Genomic DNA, 22,309 nt, shown 5'->3' with positions numbered 1-22,309 from the left:
GCAAGAAAATACCATATTGATCAAAAATATCTTTGAATAGTTTTATATCTCTTGGCATTAAACTGTAATTATGCAAATTTAAATTAAATAATGACTATATTTATGGAATGTATTTTTAGAATATTTACAATGTCATGATCAAATGGTAATAATAAATAATGATTTTTTAAATTACTAATTTAAAATAATAGTCTCTGTTTTTTATCTTCTCTTCTTCTTCTCCTGCTTTCGTGGACGATGGGGCTTTCTTGGAGTAACCTGGGGGCTGTTTTCCGAACATTCAACATCACTTGGATCATCCTATATTAAATAATTGTTATTATAAAAATATCTTGTTGTTAGTATATACCTAATACAGTCTGCATGAGAACAAACCTTTAATGCTGCAACTCCATCAGATGGGCCTGACTGATAAATAACGATTGCCAGTAAGCAACAAATTTGAAAAACAGCTCCAACATACAATCCAAATCTTAGTAGTTGCTCAAATAATGTTTCTTCAGCTGGTAATAACAGTCTTTTCAATTGTGGATCTACATCAGCCATTTTTAAGTTATTGACAATAAACAATTCTTGAATAGTGACAATAATCAGAAAGCACCAAATCAGTTATACATTTGATATTTAACTCAGCTAAATGTGCTGAAAACATGAATATCTTTGCCATGAGTAGTTCTTCACACGACTACTTTTATTCAATATTTTTACACAAAAATCAATAAACTCTAGGAAATGGGACATTGCAGGAAGAATTCTATTTCATACAAGGATGTAACAAATAGTACCAACCTTTATTGCAAATATGTGTTGTCTCAGACAAAAAGCTAACCAAATATTGTATACTATATCTTCTGTTGCTAATCAAGCTTTCAAATAGTAATAAAACACTTGAATCCTCCGTATTACGGCATAACGAAGTATTTAGAAAAGCCAATAAAAAATTATTTCTTTATTTAGTGAAATAAAAACTTAAAAACTTATGTAGCTGTATGCATCTGATTTCAAATCTCTTGAAGTTGGCAATGATAGTATTTCCTTAGTTTGCCGTTAGATGTCGGAAATACTTAATCGATTCCAGTGCCAGCTATCGAGTAATTTAGAAATAGAGTTTTTGAATAAACTATAATATCTTCTTTTTTTTTTGCCTCGTTCACAATGAAAACTTCCAAAAGTTTGAGCACTTTATAAAACCGGGAAAAAGGTATTAAAAAATCAAACAATAACGAATTTCGAAAAGATACTGTTAGAAGAAATGGAGAATCTTAGATGGGTAATTGAAATTGGCGGGCCGATCATAGCGCCGGAAGCAATCTGGGTTCGAGGTTTTATCGCTGGAGAGTCCGTGGATGTGAACCTTTGTTTTGTACAGAAGAATGGCTGCCATCTTTAGTTTTCGATGGATGTTTTCCGAAGAGATCGTGAAATCTTGTATTTATTACGGTATTTAATAACGTAGTAAAATTTTCAATAGTGCTGAAAGATCGTTCGCGATGTAAGAAGTGTTTAATCGTGAATTATTTAAGCTGCCCTGGTGCCTGTTCCGTAAAAAAATGCTTGTGTTTACATCCAAGTTCAAAGTGAGCTTCTGTATTCCTGTCATATTAAGGTAAGCGACGCTTTTCTCTCGATTTTTACCAAGACAAATTGACGAGACACGAGCAATTGTGCGAGCTGACGATTAATCTTTCCTAAAAGTAAACGAATTTGGTGCGGTTGAAGAGGAAACATAGCTACCAGCTACCGAACCATTTGTGACGTTTAGACTACATCGCTCTATATATTTTATGCTAATTCTACTTTAGCCAGTAATAATTACTAATATGTTTGATTTTGTGTATAAAACGTTCTTTGATAAAATGTGCTATATTGTGGTGGTGCCTTCCCGCAATTTTAGCCTCAACCATATTCCAAGAGCACAAAAAAAATATTTTGAAGATACAAACGATTTTCTCATTTCTGGTCAACAAGTTCCCTCCAAAATTTCTTTGATTTGTTATTATAACCTTTTGAAAGATATATTTATCATAAAGTTGCAATTTTCATTTTTACATGGTGGCACCATTGGCTGGAAAAGTGGTAAGTGAGGGCAGGTCAACCACATCATATATATACACACAGTTGTAAATAGTGGACTTGTGTGATTGTTAATTTCCATACATGCATTTGCTTTGTTTAGTATTAAAGACTTATTTAATTTCATTATAAAGTCCTTTATTAGTCTTCCAAAGATTGCTCCATGTTCCAAGCACAATACGTATCTCGTCAATTGGATAATTATCATTAACAAAACTGCTGCTTGTAATATAATAATTTTTAATGGACCAACTACATTTAAAGTGATTATTTTATAACGATATATATTCCAATAATCCCTTTATCAATAATCATGTGCAGTGTTAATAGATACTTTTATCTAAAGAAATAATAAAGAAGGTAATATCTATTTTCGCTGTTTGCAGCAAACACTATTTTCATCATGAGAGACATTGGCTCTAATAGGAGTAGTTTGATAATGTGTACCATATGAATGCCTGAGTATCAATGTCACATCAGATTGCCCTAATTTGACAAACATTTATGGATAATTACAACTGTAAGAGAATGCATAAGTGATATATTCTTGGTGATATATTAATAATGTATTGGTCAGAAGCATTTCTTAAATTGTGGAAAAAGTAGCCGTTCCGTTTGCAAAAAATTATTATATTTTTTACAAGAAACGGATGATTGTTTTGGAAAAGTAATGATATGCCGGGTAAATTTGAAATGGATTTGTTTTGAATATTTATCAACGTAGAGTTAACGTGCTATAACCTCACGAAAGGAAAGTTAGAGCAGCGCTACACCACTATTTCATGGCGTTAATAGAAAAATGCTACCAGACGGCGCTCGACTCGCCCGTCGAACGCCATCTTTCTTTCTACTCCCCTCCTTCCTCCCTCAGCTCGCTCTTACCCGTTTTTTTCTCTTCGCTCCAAACCTCCCTACCCAAACCTACTTCGTGTTTTTCCTATTTTCTTTCGCCATTCGCTTCCAGCCAACATCCACCCCCCCCCCCTTCCACCTATCTCCCTTCTTATTCACAGATATCTCTACTTCTCTTCAAGAAACTTTAAATCATTTACGGGCAATGCCAGTTTATCCACACATTTCTAACCAAAATCTTGTTAACAAAAAGATTCTCGATAAAAACCTATATGGTTTCCCTCCCCCAAAATGTGGTAAAAGATGGGTTTCGCACGAAAATAAGTAATTGTTTAGAAATTTTCAAAAACTAAATTTTATTATCTTAAGGAATAGATTTTTTTGTTTATTTAGATAATAAAACAAATAGAAAATGTTTCAGTCATGTTTACTCCAAAAGAAACGCGTTGAGATTGAAAAGAAATTATTATTTTTTTGTGAAAGATATAAATGCCGGGTTATTTGAAACGTGTTGACAGGATTAACGAGGTTTTGGTTAAGTAAGAGCTGTTTAAATGCCATTTCCTACGGGGATAAGTAAAATTTAGCAGGATTCTCTCGAATTTAACATGGCGCTCGGGCTTTGAAAGTTCTGCGAATATCGATCGGCAGCTGAATATGCCATAAAGTCGTATGGCGTAAAGACCGTTTTTTTCCTTGTGTATTTTTCACATCAAACGATCTTCTTGGTATTAAAATGTTACGAGCAAGTGTCGCCTCTACTATTTAATGCACGAATTACCCTTTACGGTCGATATTTTCGCCCACTGTTCTCATTGTCACCAAGAATCACCCACGCTTCCGCTTATCTGTGAATTTATTAGTCTCTCACTCGCATCAACCAAATTCCGCTCTATTTATTTCGACCCACCCTTTCATACATAACCTCTATCGGTTTTTTCAACAAATTACGCTTTTTTGTTCGTTCGGACTTTTTCCTAAAATAAAATTGAAAACAAAATATGAATGTAGGTTAGGTAATACAAGGAGTTGCTGTCTCAATTTTGAAAATATTCTTAAGCAGCAAAATGGTTGACTACTTCTGAGAAAAGAATGTTTACCACAATTAATCTAGATAATTTGAAGGTTAGATACAACTTACCACGTGAAGAATGTCGTTATTCGACTTGAATTTTTTTAAGATTATGTTTTTTCCAGGCGCTACTACCCAATCGGTCAATATCACGAAGATTTGACGCGTTTTTGTCCGTTTACGTCATCGCTTATTAATGGCCTCCTACGCGGAGCAAGCTTCGCGCAAATGCAACGCCTGCAATTGTAGCGTATACCGAAATACGCAATATATTCAGCCACAAAATCTCAGACCTACAACCCAAACAATCAGCGTAAATACAATTTTAAGTAAGTTGCTTTCTTGGAATTCAGGTTTGTTTACTTGCAGTTTGAGATATATAAACATAAATGCTTGTATGGGAAAGTAAATTTCGATCTATCGGTTGCATTTGCCAAAGAAAAACAAATTACAGGTATTTAAGCAGTGTGTAATGATCATGAATTATGAAGATTAATGATCAGTTAATTATTGGTAATAAAAAACCTGATTTTCGCGAAGAAAAAGGTGCAAGGAGATAAGAAACAGTGTTTCGACGGTATGAATAAAGATAAAGAAGTGGCGTTGCTCTCTAAAAATAATAGAATGGTGAGAAATTGAATGGACGGCGAGATTCTGTGTAAATAACCTCGAGACTCACGTGCGTCAGGCACGTTCATCCAGCCGCGTGCAACTTTGCTTAACGCACGTTCACGCTTGCTTGCGTATATCTCGATTTGCCATTCGTGCTCCCTGCTTATTTTTCTCTCATACCTTTATTTTCCTACTCTCCTCGTGCACGTGCATTAAATGTCGATCGTCAAGCTACGGAAAAATCTTGGCCGGATGCTCGAGTCTATCTGCATAAGCTCTTAAGTTTTTTCCTGGTAAAAGCTAGACAGTGAGAGTCGCTGCTCAGTTTTATTTTCAGCAAGATCCAATTTCGATTAATTTTTAGTTGATGGTTAACAAGTGCCGAATAAAAATACTACCTCGAGCTGTTTTTGAAATAAAAGTAGCTTTTTCAGAGATGACACTCATCAATTTTATTCCCATCGTAATTAGCTCTCTTCTCATTTGTATCCGTTTGACAGTTTTATTCCTGGCTAATGCGGGTTTTTGCTCATTTTAACCTAGACTGTATATTATTTTCTTCTATGTAATTAATCTTTATTCTTCGTTGCTTTTCTGTATAATAATTACATTGATTAGTGTTGATCAATAATTTATTTGTTGGATATCATATGATTTTATGCGTTTACAAGAAGCTATCACTATGTTTTTATGTACTAACCGTTGTAGTTTATCTTTGTAGGGTTTATTATGATATTTGATATACTCTACTGGCTCACATATACTGTTAATTCTTTGTATACGTATAGCCTTGGATGTATAATGGCAAGAAACGAAGGCGCACAATGCGAATAAAGGATCGTAAGAGGCAACGAAAACTCTGCCTGTTCGCTCTCTTTTCAATTTTCACCCATCCTGTTTTTTCGCCTCTATTTCTCTCTTTGTTTCACTTTTCAACCAAGCTTTCATCTCTCTTTCTCCCAATTTTACATCCATCTTTCTTCGTCTCTCGTTTTCGACAGTTTCCACTCTCTCAGCTCTCTTTCTCCTTTTACCTAACCTAACCAAGCTTCTCTTTCGGTCTTCCCCGCTCATTCTTGTCTGTGCAACCGCCCTCTTCCTCTCAACCGCTAGAACTTCTCAGTCCCCCTTTCAGCCGCCATTCGTCTTTTTTTAACATCTCCGTTCTTCTCCTTCTTACTTTCCTTTTTCCCCACCATCCTTGGCTCGTTCCTTTCCAGTCTCAGCTCCGGAATTCTCCGAGCGTCCTTCCTCCCCGTAGCTTGCAATCTTGTCGAGCAAGAGACGAAGGAAGAAATTGCAACTTCGGTCCGTGGACGAAGGAAGCGGCGATAGTTGGCGGATATCGAACCGAGGAGCAGCGCGATACTTGCTGCTGCGCGCGCAACCATTCCCCCTCTCTTGTTACGCGCCATCTTTTACCTTTTAATTCCTTCTTTCTCTCTACACATACACACATAACCCTCCCCACCCCTGACTACTCTCTCGGCCCTCTACTATGGCAACAGCAAACTAACCTCTGCTACACGCGCATGTGTATGTAAAGTGCAAAAAACTTTCCAGTACGACTGAATAGCCGATGCTCAATGTTGAAAACTTACAAAGAACTGCTAGATCAGAAGTTTTGCATTAGAATTCTTTTCGATTGTAAATATTCGTATTTTCTATAAATATTTATACTTCTTATGAACATGCTCAGCTAACTTCGGTCTTCATGAAGATAAACCGTTCTATGTTATGGCTTCTCCGTGAATAAAAGCGAGAGGGGTATTGGTCGTTCGGATATTCGACAGCTGTGTCAGGTTCACGCTATATTATTAGATTTGCTGATTTAAAATTGATCAAGATTGCAAAATCATGTATTGTTACTTTTGAAAGCTTAATAATTACCATGCCTCGGATTTTGCTTATTGTAATCAGCTGGACTGTACGGTCAGTGGATGCACTTCTAAATGCTACGCACGCGCGCGTAAAGTCCTCTATCCCCCCTCCTCTCTCTCAGGAGGCGACATACTGTGCAAGTACAGTAACTCACATAAATGCTACAATTCCAAGAGCATTCCATCTTCGAAGATCACCGTTATAGCTGCTATCTTTAATTAATTTAACAGCAAATTGGCAGTATTCTCGAGCCGCGTTACTAACTAATAATTATTTTATCCTTATTTTACATTGATAATATAGAATAAAATTTAATCGTTTTCATGGATCGACCTTCCGCTGCAGGGTGATTTCGTTGAAAATAAATTTCGTTATTCCACTTTAGTTTCGAGAATATTTTCGTGCTGGGAAATGCGTATTTGCGAGAGACGTGGTCTTCGAGGATGGCTACCGGTGCCATTTGCGTTGGTACGAGTACATGTTATGGTAGATCAGGATATAGCGAGTTAGGGGGGGGGGGTAAACGTACGTCGAACGAAAAGAGCATTGCATTACAGTTTCACTCCTTGATGCTCGAGTCTTCGTTCTCAATATTTATCACCTCATATAAAATCGAAATTTCCCTGAGAATCTGAACTTCGATCAATAAATGCATAAAAATCAGCAAGTAAAACAGCAGTTTAATCAAACAAAAAAGACAGAAAGCTCTATGATGGATAATGATTAAATTTCACGGTTAATTGGTATTTCTACTCGCGTCACGGTTTCTGTTACATTTGATATTTCGCATTGATCGGCCGTTGATGTTAAGCGACACCGGCTGATATAGGAATGATATTCAATTACTCGTAAAAAGGATTATAACTAAAGTGCAATAAAACCTTATCGATACAACAGAATATTTTTCTTTCCACTTTTAATCTCTGATAAAATACAACATATACAGTAAAAGTGCAGTATTGTACACAACAACCTTGCGTATTTTATTTTTACCATTCAAAATTTTCCAGAGGTTATGATTTTGTGTCGGTAAGGTAGAGCGAAGACTCGTTGGAAAAAGACACAAAATGGGGTCAATTGCTTAGAGGAAGGATGGGGGGGATCGTTTTGCGGTTGAAAGATGAGGAATTTTCGTTGGTATCGAATCGATGCGAGGGTCGAGGTACGGTAAGTAGGTCGGCGCAGATCTCATTGCTGCCAACATTGCGAGGATTGCAATGTCGCATTTGACTATTTTTCAACTTACGCGACTCCCGCGCACGATCCAACCGAATGAATAATTTATTAATAATCGAGACGAAGCCTGAAAACACTGAATTTTCGAGAACGTCCAAAGAGAATTTTGGTACGCGGCCAATCACCATTTTGATTCCCGGATTACTCAATTTTTAGCTTCATCGGTGGAAAAGCAACTTTTATTTCAGCCACGATTGCACATCGTTGACGAAAATAATTCTACTTCGTGAATCATTTTGCGAGCATTGGATAAAATTAAATTTACCCCCACCCTTCCCCCTCTCTTTTCCCGCGTCGAACATAACCTCGGTCAACGCTGTTCGGCATACTCGCCGCTTGATCGAATTTCCTTCTCCACTTTTTATCCAGCAACGCAGCGTCATGTGTCGAAAAACCACCAGCGATCGATCAGACTCCGTTCGTTTACCTCGAAAAGACTGCGTTGAAATAGGAATTGCGATGTTTTGCACTCGAAGAGAAAAAATCAAGTCGTTCTGTTTACACTGCGCGAGAATAGCCCAAGGTAAATGGGATAGACGTGAAAGTTACTTAGGATCCACAAAGACCGGACGGAATCTCGCACTTCCGTCTTCCCAGCTTAGAAAGCAACGAGGCAACATTGGCTCGTAGCAAACTATGCTAAAATTCTAGACTGATGTACGAGCGACTGTATAATCTCCTACTATGCTAACTATCGACAGTTAGAAAGCTCTGGTAAAAGTAAGCAATCTGACTCAATGTAAGATTGATATGTAGGAAATTAAAAGATTTATATTAAAGCTTTATATTATCCCTCTATGAATACCATATATATATATATATACTAACATGAATATTGCTAAATTTCATTAAAAATTGTTCTAGAATAAGATTCTAGGGAATTTTCATATTGGATACTGATTTGGTTTTTTTTTCAGCTTATGGTCCAGACCCCTCAAATAGCGGAATCAAAAATCACGGGAGAAGGTCGGGAGGGGTTGAGAAGGAAGCACAATAACGGGGACACGAAGGAGTTTTAACAAGTTGTGATCAAGTACGGCCTTCAAGACGTCGACCCTGTCGGTAACAAAGTTATCCGGGGGTGGAAAAGGCGGTGGCGAGGAGTCCCAAGGGCCCGATCTACCCGCCCCTTCATCCCCTGGACCGAGCAGCGAACCAAGTAAACATGAGAAAGAACACCTGGAAGCCATCGAAACCTCTGGCGGAGCTTCGAAAGCGCTGGCGCCTACGGATGGATCCACCATGAGCTTCGTTCTCCAATTGGGGACCGTGGAAACGCCGGCCGTTTCCACGGAAAGCCCCAGCGTCGATCGTTGTGGTGGCCAGGAGCCACCCAAACCCATTCAAACGATCCTCACGACGGTCCCAAATCGAATTCCGACCGTCGTCCCCGAGGACCCACCCTTGGTCAAGTCCCAGAACCCCCAAACACATGATACGGAGCTGTGCAATACGCAATTAGCAGCATCCGCTGCTCAGAAATCTTCCAGTGGTAACCAAACACCTGGCAAAATCATCAGAGAGACCCAGAAAGTTGTTACCAACACTACTCAGGTCTTGGCCACACGTGTAGTCTCACAAAAAGTATCTAATAGTGGTCTGCAACAGCAGAATAACGCTGTTGTACCTCAAGTAGCTCAGATTCCAGTGAAAACAGCCGCATTGCATTCACCAGGCGGCACCGTGGCTCATGTATACCCAATGCAAGGGGTTGTTAGTCCCCAAAGTTTTACACAAACTTCTAAACCGGTTCAAAGTACCAGTGCTGATGCCACTGCTGCAAAACAGCATACAAACAACGTTGCAACGAGTATACCAAGCAGCGTGCATCAGAAACTGCAACCTGTATCTGCACAACAGATCCTGGCAACGGCCTCTGTGAAGGCAATCACTACTGCAACAATGACAGCAATGTCAAATATCCACAGGTTTCATGTGAAAACGCCGGTTGCTGGTCAATCGCAGACGGTGAATCTTCAGAAGATGAAAACCGTAACTTGTATGAATCAGACTGGTCAGAGAAACTCCACACAGAAAATTCAATCTGCACAGAAATCCCAAGTGATAGCCACTGCGGTATCAGCTGGTCAAATAACAAATAGTGGAGCACAGAGAGTTCAGCAGAATGTAAATAGTCTAGCCAAAACACAAATTAATGCTGGTGGGCAAAAGGTACAGCAGGTATATAATCATCAGAAAACACCATTGCTGAGCAATCAATTGAACCACAAGCAACAATTTCCGACTAACCAGCAAACTGTGCAGAAGCTGCAGGTTCAAAATCAAAAGGTGGGGCCTCAGAGGCAACAGGGAGTTGTGAATAATGTGCAGAAACATGGTAATTCTGTAGCTGGGTTACAGAAAACGCAAGTTCAGAATCAGCAACAAGTTCAAACTCAGAGACCACCTCAACAAAGGCCTCAAGGAACTCTTCAGAAATCTCAGTCTCTTGCATCTGTTGCCAGGCCACAGACCATTACTAATATTACCAAGAGCAACAGCGTGGCAAATTTAGCGAAGTTGCAGCAAGGATCTAATATCATCACTAAGCAGGTTGTTCCACAGACTCAGACTGTGGCACAGCTTCAGCAACAAACAAATCCCAATCAGAGGAGTCATAGTGTCACCAATGCTCATCAAAAAGTAGCCACGTTACCCAATAACCAGAGACCTCAGTCATCCTCTAATGCTAAGATGCAGCAATCACAGCAGTTACAGCAGCAGCAGCAACAAATGATATTGAGAATGGGCATACCGAAGAATCAATCACCTAATGCTCAACAGGGACCACTCAGGGGGGTTTCTCAAAAATTGGCCAATACTGTAAAGTCCCAGAGTGCTCCTGGTAATGTTCAGTCTCCAATGCATAGGAACAATAATTCTCAGTCGATGAAAATCATTCAGCAGCCGCAGCAAAATATACTGGGTCCTCAGAGTGTTCAGAAACAGCCAGGATGTATCAAGACAATACCTCCCCAGAAAACCATCCAAAGGAATCACACGCAGAAGGCTCCTGGCATCAAAACATCTTTGAATACACACATAACGACCTTGAAAGCTCAGACATCAACCACGCCAATGCAGAAGACTAATATTAAGACATTGCTGCCTCAACCGACCGCAAATATGCCACATATGTTGATTCACAAGAATCCTGTAAAAATTCAGCAACAAACTATTCAACAGAAGCAATTGATTGTGGCTCCTCAGTATCCTCAACAAGTTCGACCTCAAGGTAGCGGTCAGATCAAAACTCTTCTACCTGTGGTGAACACAGAGCCTCGTAAAGATGATAACTCGTTAGTACTCAAATGAATTATTTTAATAAGATTAATATACGGTTTCTTAAATAAAATATATATATTAATTAATGTTTCCTTCTTGCAGAATGGAGCTAGAAATAAAAATGTTAAAAGATCAAGACTCTCAGCAGTCCCCCAAATCTCCTGTTAGAAGAATGCCTCTACCCTATGAGGTAATGTCATAGCATCTTGAGCAGGCATTTTTGCAAAGTGTTTGTCATTTGTGTTTAGATCTATATTTTTCTCGTAGAAAATTTCAAACAAACTTGTAAGCTTCTCTTTAGTTTGATATATTTTGCGTCTACACCATTTTTACTGATTTAACTCAAGGCGTATGCTTAAAATTTTTGTTGCTCGATGATTTTTATCCACGTGATTATTCTTATGAAGGTTAAAGGGTAGTTTGTGATGCATGGTTTGAAAATCAACTGTCTAATTGTAGTGTCTCCAGTTTGTTCTCCAAGACCACAATTACGGAGCACCACCGCCAAGGACACCGCCGCCACCTTCGCCACCACCTCATCCAAAGCAGCAGCCAATTAATGGTGCTGGAAGCTCCACACCTACGCCCCAGAATTCATTCATTTATGGACAAGGTAAATATATATTTGTGTGCGTCGTTAAACATTTAATTTTAACTTGAGCTAATTTCCATCTGCTTAATTTATTTCCAGTGCCTCCCAGTGCAAACATAGAAGACGATGCTGCTAGTGCCATCAGTAGTGAACCAGGAAGGGAAGCAGAGCCAGAAGGTGAGGAGACTGAAACGGCTCCAGAAGGCGAAGGTGACGACGAGGATAGTGTGACCAGATGTATCTGGTAAGAAAACTATTGCATATCTCGTAATGTCTAAAGTTTTTTAACATTAACTTAAATAATGAAATGAATTTTTTTTTCAGTGATTTTGAGCATGATGATGGATATATGATATGCTGCGATCGATGTCTGTTAGTATCAAAGCTTTGCATTCTGTTACTAGTACTTATATAGGGGAATATAAATAATTAATTTATTATTTTTTTAAATACAGAGTATGGCAACATGTTGACTGTATGGGTATAGATCGTTCAAACATTCCTGAAGAGTATCTTTGCGAGATATGTCGTCCTCGTCGGGTGGATAGACAACGAGCGCGGACGCTACAGATGCGAAAGCGCGAGGAGCTGCTGAATTCTGACACTTCATCGGATACTTCGTCAACAAGCTCTGCAGACACTGATCCAGGCGTAAATTCTGGTCAGAAGAAACGGCCGATGACACAAGTTCCACGCAGGAAATCAGAGTCTTCGCAGGTTCGTCGATTGAATAATAATAACAACAATAATAACAACACGGTGTCGAAGCGCCAACGAAGAGAACCTCATCCGAGACAGCCGAGTGCGGTGCGCAAAAAAGAAGTAACGAAACGGGGTCCTGGAAAACGAAAAACCAAGCGAAGAATGAGCGGGGAGGAAAAAGAGGACGATGTACTTGATGCCTGGGGTTCCAACATGGCACCACTGAGGCAATGGATCGAGAGATACGAGGAGGCAGTCACCAATCATTACAGTCCTGAGCTCAGAGCGAGGATATCTAGTATCAAGGTCAACGGTACTCACGGAGAACTCAGACAGAGCAACATGAATGCCATTGCCACTGGGAAATGCAGACTCAACGTTCATAGTAATAATCTCAAAGTGAGTATGGATCTTAGAATGAATAATTTTTAGTACATTTTATTTAACAAATATGCCAATAATTCAAAATGTATCTTCTCCTTTAGTTCCTAGTTGCAACCATGTATCTTTTACCGAATACGCCGGTGTTGGAACTGCGTGGTAAATATATGCTGAGTACACAGCACAGGCCGTCTCATCCGCAGGGTAGACAACATGCTCAGAGGCCTGGACCTTTCGTATTTTTTTATCGATTACCACGTGACGGTACGGAGGTCTGCGTGGACACTAGAACATACGGAAACGATGCGAGATTCGTGCGGAGAAGTTGCAAACCGAATGCGGAGGTCAAGCATTGTATAGAAAAAGGAACACTTCATCTGTACATAGTCACTATTACTGCGATAGAAAAGAATGCAGAAATTACCATCAAACACGAACAACACGATTTATTATTGTCGCCAAACTCTAATTCAGCGACGATGCCTGTTATTTGTGCTTGCAACAATCCACGGGAATGTCAATTCAACAATTCTGCTCAGCTTAGTAGGAGAGGAAGCAATGGTGCTCTTGCCGAGAATGCAGAGTAAGTTTGCAACTGGTATTCTTTATACCCTTATGAATCAATATAATCTGATAAATTTATAATTCAAAAGGAACTGTGATACGAGTAATTGTAATAATTTGTATTTGTAAATCATAGCGGACGGGAAAGGCGACGGCGAGGACGTCGAAACACAATCAGCGAGGACAATAATGAAACAGTAACGACAGTCGCTGCCGCGGCAACGGTCACGCAAACTATCACTACGCCTCCAGCAACAATCACAACGGGACTTCCCAAGAAAGCAGTGGCTACTACAAGTGTGATAAGTACGCCTCGTCAGGCGAGCCAACCGAAGGAAGAACTACCCGTGATGGTTCCTCAAGCACAAACATCACCGAATCCTGGACAAGCCACGCCACAGGAAAGTAAAAAGGATAAGAAGAAAATGACGAGAGAAGAGAGAAAAATGGAGGCTATTATGAAGGCTTTTGAGAGACTGGAGAAAGCCGAACAACGAAAACAGGAAGTGCAAGCTCGAAATGCTCAGAGAAAAGAATCTGGAGGTACGCAGAGCGATATAGATGAGGCTGTTGCTTCTGCCAAGCCCATTAAACAACAGAGTACAGAAAGAGTAGTGAGGAGGAAGAGGAGAAAAGGAAGAGCAAGAACAACGAGTCAATCTCAGAATAGAAGATCAAGGTTGAATTCAGGAGATTCGGATGTTTCTTCCGGAGAGGAAAGTAACTCTATGCAGAGCCCGCCATTGAGATCCAACAGGCCCCCCAGCAGACAATATGCCCACATTCAGACTCCAGGCAAGAAACCGGAAGGATCTTCAGGGATCTCGACGGATGCTGGATTGTTGCTGGCACTGGCTAATTCCAACGCACCAGGTTCAAGCTCACCACCATTGCAGCAACCAACACCAGCGAAAAGTCCAACTTGCGACAGTGGAGCTAGTAGTAGTTCCCAGAGTTCAACGCCATCTACTCCTCTGTCTTCCGCATGTCTTCTAGTCGCTGCTGCCGTGGGTCCCCTCGCCCCTGGCTTCAAATTCCCTAAAACGAAGAAAGTTCTCATGAACGAGTGGTTGAAAGAGTCTCCGGACCCTCCGTCGACCGTTCCTCAAGTATCTCCATTACCTTCAAATCAGAATTCTATAAATGCTTTATGCAGACCATCGGAATTGGCTGTTGGGTCTGATCCATCCGCTGAATTCCTTAGCCAAAGTTACGCTGCTAAAAGTCTGGCAACTTTGGTACAAGCGGCTCATTCGGTTTCTGCTATATGTGATTCTCCACCACAGCGAAAACAGCAATCATCATCGGGAAGCAATGCATGCAACGTGTCCTCTGGATCGGCAAAGAAGAGATGGCTGCGTCAAGCCATTTCTGAAGAATGTGACTCACCCAGGGCGGAAAGTCCTCCCAGCGAAATGATCGCGCCACCAAAAAAGAGAAGAATCGCTAGGGAAAGCTTGTCGTCCGATAATTATACTCCGCCTACTACTCCTACTATGCTGGTACCGGATACCAACTCCAACGGGAGATCTCTCTGCTCTCAAGAGGTGAGATTTATTCTCTAACGTGAAGTGGGACGATTTTATTCCGGTTTAAATAATTCGGGGTTCGATTTTTATAATTACAAAAAAAAAAAGAAAACGAAAGAAACAAATGGTAGTAGGGAATTCTTAAAGGACGAATGAATTAAGTTTGATCTATATTTATAGATTACTTCTTGCAGAATGATAATGAGTCACAGTCCAGAACATCTTTGCATACAGCCAGTCTTGGACAAAAATCATCCCACTTTACATGGAATGCCCCATTAGATTTCTAATCGTATGTGCTTGTATTTCTGTGTTAAAATCACGACACACCTTTCTGTTTGATCAATCACTATAATTCAGTTATCTACTAAAACATCAAAATTTTTATATGACACTTCACATTTCGTAGTAATTATATTGGCTTGTAACATGAATGAGCTCGGTTATTTTCCATATTGCTTCTTATATTTTTAACTGAACTCTTTTACGTTACAATCCAATGAATTTCGATGAATTAGAACGAGCGAATTTGCTGATAAGCTTATTGATGTTGCAGGACGACTACGTGGAAGCACCACAATCACCAATACAAAATCATGTTACCCAGAACTACCAGCTCGACAAGATAAAAATAGAAAAGAAAGATGAACAGTGTACAATGGCAGAGGCATCGGTTAAATCAGAATATGGACAAGAAGAGTTAAAGTCGGAAATAAAAGACGAAAGCGATTTTGACGTTACATCAGAAGAGATAGCGAAGAAGGAACCGATAAAGTACGAAGTGGATGAAACTGAATTCGTGGTTAAAAGGGAGGCAGTTCAAAAATTTGTAGAAATGGAGGAAGGAACGGGAACTGTAGAAATAGTAGATCAAAATGAACCTGATACAGAAATGGATGATATGAGTTCGCCCGTAGCTACTATGGAGTCGGACGCCATTTTGAAGCAACGAGTAGCAGAAATGAGATTGGAATTCGGTGGAGGCATTGCTGAGATAGTGAGCATTGCCAGCGAAAACGAGAAGTCGGACGACGACAGAAAAACTGACGAAAACAGCAAGCTCAACATTCAGAAGGAGTATACTAACGATTCAAAGTCGGAGGACAGTTTGTCGATAGACGAATTCGACGTAGAAGCTCAAATGAAGAAAATTACCGGTGACGATGGTAACGATTATAAGGAAAAGGTTGATACCAGTTCAGAAAAAGATAACAAAAGCATGGATGGTATCGAAGGTTTGATGGACAGCTCCAAGGAAGATTCCGAATCTGAGGATAAGGAAATAGATGACTCTAATTACGAAGCACCTTTTAAAATGTTCAAGGTCAATCACGAAACGAGTCAAGAAAAGGACTGTGAGTTTAGTTCATCAAGCTTTTCGAAAGAGATCCAAGAGTGCGGAGATTTTATTAAGAAAGAAGGTATTGTGTCATCGGAGAACTCCGTATCGGATACGCAGACGGAGAACACGGAACAGAGTTTGGATATAAATATAGAAAATTCATCTAACATGGAGAGTTTAGAACCGATGGAGCCGCAAATGATTTTCCAATCGATCCCTCCATTGAGCGAACGAATTCGTAAGAAAACTGATACTCCAGCGCCAAAAACTAAATTAGATTTTGAGGCAGCCATAATAGAATCGACAATTGACCTTGCGGATGTCGAGGATGTAGAAAGATCCGAGCAGAAGTCGCTACTGTCTACAGCTTTTCGAGAATTACTAGAAGTGAAAATTGAGGAGGAACAATCAGTAGAAATGAAAATCATAAATGAACCGCGCAAAATAAATACGAAGGATGAGCTGGAAAGAATAGAAAGGCTAGAAAAAATAGAAGTAGACAAACTGGATAGAATAGATAATATTGTTCCAATTGATGTAAAAACTGTTGCACTTGATAAATTTGTTCCATCTCTTCAAGATCTCACAAGAGTTAATGTAACACAGCCAACAGTACAAAATGTTACACAAGAGTCTAATCCTATTAAAGAGGAGGAGCCTCAAAAAGAATTTAAGAGGAAAGATCCAAGGACAGTGGTACCCAACAATATGCCTGCTCCTTCCCCTTTCAAGGAAGTTGCACCTCCTGTGAAACGCAAGGTTAGAACGGTAGGACTTTAGTTAAGATTCTGCTTGCGCAGATTTTTTTATTTAGTTCATTCGCTTCATCATTCAGCCAGTTATTTTTTTTTCTCTTGTTATTAAAATTATTAATTTCTCTAAGTAGCTTATATCATCGTGTCATTTAATTTGTATAGGACATCCCAATCGAACCGTTTTTGATTATGCATTTTGTCTTAATTCGTAGCTATCGATATCCGAGTACCGAAAAAGAAAACAACAATCATCCGGAACTCCCCCAGAGCCTGAACCAACCAGCGATACGAATGCGGATAAAGCAGCAAGAAGAGGCAGATCGGATAGCGCGAGTAGTGGTACTTCATCCCTTAGCTCTGACGAGGAAGCTTCCAAGGCAGCTGTGAATCATGATTTGCCTGGACTCACAGCCTTACCGTTGTTTACCAATAATGAAGCAGAGGAAAAGAAAGGTAAACGTAAAGTCTAACTCATGGGAGATACTGAAATACTTTGTACATAGTTTACAAGAATAGAAAGTTTATTCAATTTAATTTGCAATGAAGGTGGCGAAGAAGGTACGATTGGTTGGTCTGCAGCACCAACCCTCGTGGAGCGGCAACGCGAAAATCTTACAGAAAGATTGAAACGTGAATTTGGATTATTTTTAAGCGATGATGAGGAAGAAAGGGCTCGCAAGCAAGGTAAAATATTATTACAGTAAAATGATATAACCTTGGCACAAGATTGTTTTACGATATATTATCATTTACACTATTATTTTACCTATTAGGTTTAACAGCGGAGGCAATATTGAAAGCTCGAAAAGCATCTCCGGGTCAGGTACCAATGTCGAATCCACCACCAGGGTATCCTTTACCACCTCAACCCTATATTCCACCTCCAGGCACCTCGGTTATTCACTATTCACAGTTTCAAAATAAAACTTGTTCGCAATTCCCGGCTTATCCAGCTACGCCAGCGACAACATCGCCTACATTTTCAAATACACCGGTTCAGTCACCAAGCAACAAACAGACGTCACCATTCTTAGTACCCCAGACCGCACAGGCGCCGCCAGGATCAAATCCTTATCCCCCGCAATTTATTCCACCGACCACCACAGCTGCACCACCTCCAAAATTCAAGTCTGCAACGCCACCGACCGTAGCCACAAGTTTCCAACATCCTCCGCAGACCCAAAAGACGTTCTTCAATCATCCATCGTCCAGATCGTAACCGACGCTTGTCTTATCCAACATTGTGCATTGAAAAAGTGAGCAAGATATATTATTCAACAAACTATGAGTGAACAAAGAACAACCAAGGAATAATCAATGATCCTTTTAAATATATACTAATCGTAGTATCAATTTATAAAACTGATCATTGACTTATATTATTGCTGCTACTATTACTATTATTAATGTAGCTGGGCAATTCTGGATCTTCCCAGCGCACTAACTGAAGAATTCTTCGATCATTCTTTGATTTTTCCTGTAACTATTTTGGCGATCATCGAGCACTGACAACATAGTCGGTAAATAGGTTTTTAATAAGATAATTGCAATTTATAGCTTAGTTTGTCGGTAAATTTGGTAACGGTATCGCCGAACGCCAATCAAGCTTGCTAGAAAAGATAGTTCCGCATAATAGAGTAACTTTGTTGAAAGTTTAGAATAAATGTGGATAAAGCCCGAATTAGTCAACAAAATCATCGCAATTAAAAAATATTACACGATCTAAAGCGCGAAAAGTTCGTGTAAAAAGATAAACTGACAACTATATAAATATATATATATAAATGTGTGTGTATATATCTTATGTACATGTATAAGTATTTAAAATATATACATGTATGTATGTATGTATATATATTTAAAATGTATACATATGCATTATATACATATAGCGCAACCTGTTGAAATGCGTTTAGTCAATAACGAAAAAAGGACAGACTGAAAAGTACAGTCAAGTATTATTAACTAATAGACGGGTTTGAAGGATATTCTATGAAATTCATGTGACCTAAGGCTACAGTTAAATATTTTCAACATATTAGCATATATTTGAATCGATCGCTGAAACCTGTTAAATGAAATGTTGGTGTTTCAACGAATTGGTTGTCAAAATGACAAAATATTAAAGAAACCTTGTATTGTATAACATTAAATTAGTTTCCTCAAAATGTTTATATATACATATAAATATATATATATATATAATAGAATTACGATGAAAGTTGGAGTAATCCAAGTAAATAATCATGGTTCAAATACTTTTATCATTTCTAATTATATATATAAACTATACACATTTGAACTAGAAATAATGATGAATTATTCTGTAAATATTCCTTGCATATAGTCGTACTATTATTGATAATATCATGCTATCTATTTAACCATAGTTTCTAAAACGATCTGTAGGCATACATTTGTAGGTAAGAAAGACACTGTGCTGTGTTATTCTGTCTAATGTGGAAGAAATGTTAAGTCACAGCAGTGTGTCCAAATTTCTATATATATATACATATATTTATACTGTCATTTAAAACGTCTCATGACGAGTATGCAAAGAAACCTTTATCTCCTTAACTATTAGAGATATCAATTTTTAGTATAAGACTTTATTGAAACTCCTTTCTATTTGTATCAAGAAGTCTGCGAAAAATCGTTATCTCTTGTAGTCATCGAAGTAAACGTGTTTCCTTGAAACTATGCTTTGGGTCGTTTTATTTGACGCACCGTATTATATATAGAAATATATTTCATATTTTATTGTAAAACCCCGATGATTAGTTGATAATAAATAGTACATGTTAAAATTTTTCATTCTGAGTTTCACTCGGATAGTACTGCGTGCAATTCGCATATTAATTTATTTTATACTTTGCGATATTAATGACGTTCTCGGGTCTTTCCGAACCAGTGTTTTGTACCTGGACATTTCAATGTTATCGATTTTAGTTTCTTTTCTTTTTCCTTTTTTATTTTTCTCTTTTTATTAGAAAAGGCAGTATTGAAAGTGCATGTTGAATGAATTGATGCGTGAATAATTAAGGCCCTACAATCTATATTCACAGTTTTCAATGCTCTTAATTACATTTACTTTAATTGGATATTATCTATTACATCTTGGTGATCAAAATCATTTACAAAATAATTAAAGCAGTTTGATCCAAGATTGTAATGAAACTATATTTGCGAGAAAAGTCTATAGGTTTTACTTTTTTCAAAAATTTTAATTAACTATATGTTAAATAAGATAATCAAGATCCCATGAGCATTGCGTGATATAAAATAGTATTTTCTTATAATTTTCAAATTTGATTCTTTTATAGCAGACAATGCATTTTACCTTCTAAATAGGGCCATAGTTCTTCACTGATAAAAGTACAAAATAAAACGCGCATTAGATTGATATTGCTTTTGAACAAAAACACATTGAAAAACATTGATTTATATACGCGAACTATTAATTTTACGAAAAAGAATAATGTATCTTCTCCAAGCAAAAGGATTGGCAGGATTTATTGTAATTGATGATCTTTTCATTTGTTGGCTCATTTATTACACGGAAGAAACTTTTATGCGAGTTGATTATCAATTTTTGTTTAAACTTCTATACTTAATGTTTGTAACAATACTTAATTTATCGCTAGAGAAGCAAAATGGATAGGGAATGTAACGCTGGGAGGAAAAAATATTTGTACAAATATTGTTATTACCTTTTTTTGTAATCATCTCTTCTAAGTAAATATCAAAGTTTGGAGATCTGTGATTAGGAAGTAAGGCATTAAAATTCAGTTGTAATATTTATGTACTATCTATGAAAGTATTTAATGAAATTTTCAGTTGCATAAAGATCTCATCAATTTACAAAAGGAGAAAAATCCAGTTTAAAGGGGTGCATAAAGATCTTGGGTTTTTTACGTTTTTAGATTTGGTGAAGACGTTGAAGGGGTTAAAAAGGAATAGGACGTCGGAGCTAAAGAGGATGAATGTAATAAGTCTAAACAAACATATTTTTGGCATTTCGTAAATTCTTTTATACTTTATCCAATAGTTTGTAACAAACGTGTAAACTAGTGTAAGCTAATGATGAAAGTGGGAGACGAAGGAAAAAATAGTGTACAGCTCATGTCCTCCTCTACCCACAATATAAAATGAAAGCGTGTAAATATTTTTGTAAGATAACATTAAGTATTCGTGTATATCCTCTTTCAAAACTCCTATATCTCTTTTAAAATTTCAATGAACAATTAGTGTAACGATATCAGACAAAAAAATCGCTTTGCAGCTACTATGCTTATTATTAATATGATAATTATTATTAAAATAACCCGTTGTACAATTCACTGATAGATCTTGCTATATCTGTATAATGACATTCTAATAAGAGATGAATATTGTTATGAATTACACGATATCATGATATAGCTTGTTAGAGTAGTCGTTTTAATGTTGTAAATAAAGAACGGATCATAGCAATTATTATACATAAAAACATATATTTACATATTAAACTTTATAATAATACGTCAGATAATACATAATTTTTTTATTTGCGATTCACTGTTACGTGTATGTGCTTAGTTATAGCCATGTTGCATTACATATATATTGTATGATAATTTAATACGTAATACTGATTTAATAAATGTAACAAGTTCATCAATATCAAACTGAATGATATATGTTATGGCATAATATGTAAAGAAACTCGTATTTAGGCATACATGAAATTTAATAAATCGGAATACATTTTATGAATTAATATCTGCCTTTTTAATCACTTTATTCCCAATGTTTGGAATGACGGGCGTCTTATCATAGATCCAATCAACCAGCCTGCATCTTACGATAAAATATACGGTCGCTTGTGTCAGCTTTGTGATCTACGCATATATTACGTGAAAAAGATCAAGATATATCATAAATAAACTAGAGTGCCGTGCGCAAAGCACACAGGTGAATTTTAATCTATATCTCAACTGGTACGTTTTATAGATCTTTCTTTTTATTTTTTTACCCTTTATTCGTTACTATATTATATTTTTAGAATTCAGAAGAATACGAGGAAATAAATAAAAAATTATTTTGAAAATAAAGATTTTTTATTATTTTAAAAATGATTATATTTCTTTCTTTTTTAATTATTCTTCTTAGTCTATCTTGTTTTTTCTACATTTGTATCATTAAAGATTTTACACTGTTTTAAGGTGAACGAAAGAGTATAGATAACGTAGCTCGTATCTTAAAAATAATTCAGTTTTTTCAGAAGCTCGCTATATCAAGCAAAAATTAGCTGAAGACTGCTTCTGTAAAAAATCATACAAAAACTTCAAGCAGAAATTTTTAAATGTTTATCAAAAAAATAGCTGATAATAATTATCGATGATAAGAAAAAGAAAATGTGGACCCAGGATCGAAGGTTATTTTGATAAAATT

At 37.6% G+C, this 22,309-nt stretch overlaps 2 protein-coding genes and 1 long non-coding RNA gene across 8 annotated transcripts; 1 reads left to right on the top strand and 2 right to left on the bottom strand.

Moving 5' to 3' along the window:
- Window positions 1-27: 27 nt before the first annotated feature.
- LOC136784689 (protein anon-73B1) lies at window positions 28-994 on the bottom strand. 2 transcript variants are annotated; one of them, XM_066745542.1, is made up of 3 exons: window positions 790-994; window positions 376-642; window positions 28-300 (listed from the first exon to the last, which is right to left on the bottom strand). In XM_066745542.1, the coding sequence occupies exons 2-3, from the start codon at window positions 544-546 to the stop codon at window positions 202-204; spliced, it is 270 nt and encodes an 89-aa protein (XP_066601639.1). In that variant the 5' UTR covers window positions 547-642; window positions 790-994; the 3' UTR covers window positions 28-201. The 2 variants fall into 2 exon arrangements, with proteins under 2 accessions (XP_066601639.1, XP_066601638.1); XM_066745541.1 differs by lacking the exon at window positions 790-994 and having other exon boundaries at window positions 376-751.
- A 136-nt stretch (window positions 995-1,130) lies between these two features.
- upSET lies at window positions 1,131-21,613 on the top strand. Its single transcript, XM_066745540.1, has 13 exons — window positions 1,131-1,606; window positions 8,644-11,025; window positions 11,114-11,201; window positions 11,471-11,624; window positions 11,703-11,847; window positions 11,928-11,975; window positions 12,059-12,704; window positions 12,791-13,269; window positions 13,387-14,797; window positions 15,336-16,889; window positions 17,089-17,329; window positions 17,423-17,560; window positions 17,650-21,613. Exons 2-13 carry the CDS (start codon window positions 8,969-8,971, stop codon window positions 18,093-18,095), a joined length of 7,407 nt encoding a protein of 2,468 aa, XP_066601637.1. The 5' UTR covers window positions 1,131-1,606; window positions 8,644-8,968; the 3' UTR covers window positions 18,096-21,613.
- On the bottom strand, window positions 3,249-6,125 carry LOC136784694 (uncharacterized). Of its 5 annotated transcripts, none has more exons than XR_010824441.1 (4): window positions 5,310-6,125; window positions 4,677-5,203; window positions 4,067-4,607; window positions 3,249-3,902 (listed from the first exon to the last, which is right to left on the bottom strand). It is a non-coding gene; the product is annotated as an uncharacterized lncRNA (long non-coding RNA). The 5 variants fall into 5 exon arrangements; XR_010824442.1 differs by having other exon boundaries at window positions 4,067-4,926; window positions 5,008-5,203; XR_010824440.1 differs by having other exon boundaries at window positions 4,067-4,909; window positions 5,008-5,203; window positions 5,310-6,124.
- Window positions 21,614-22,309: the final 696 nt, after the last annotated feature.

The sequence above is a fragment of the Prorops nasuta genome, unplaced genomic scaffold (genome assembly GCF_024137725.1).
Source record: "Prorops nasuta isolate Cenicafe-Biocafe unplaced genomic scaffold, Cenicafe_Pnas_1.2 PNAS00065, whole genome shotgun sequence".
Taxonomy (NCBI): Eukaryota; Metazoa; Arthropoda; class Insecta; order Hymenoptera; family Bethylidae; genus Prorops; species Prorops nasuta.
The sequence above is the reverse complement of the archived record's forward strand: the minus strand, read 5'-3'. Positions and strand labels throughout refer to the sequence as shown.

Bases quoted from the DNA above. Each gene is read 5' to 3' on its own strand.
- upSET (XM_066745540.1), top strand. From the start codon at position 8,969: ATGAGCTTCGTTCTCCAATTGGGGACCGTGGAAACGCCGGCCGTTTCC. The intron at 11,202-11,470 runs GTAATGTCATAG...GTCTAATTGTAG, and splicing joins GAATGCCTCTACCCTATGAG to TGTCTCCAGTTTGTTCTCCA. The intron at 12,705-12,790 runs GTGAGTATGGAT...CTTCTCCTTTAG, and splicing joins TTCATAGTAATAATCTCAAA to TTCCTAGTTGCAACCATGTA.
- LOC136784689 (XM_066745542.1), bottom strand. From the start codon at position 546: ATGGCTGATGTAGATCCACAATTGAAAAGACTGTTATTACCAGCTGAA. The intron at 301-375 runs GTTTGTTCTCAT...TATTTAATATAG, and splicing joins ATGGAGTTGCAGCATTAAAG to GATGATCCAAGTGATGTTGA.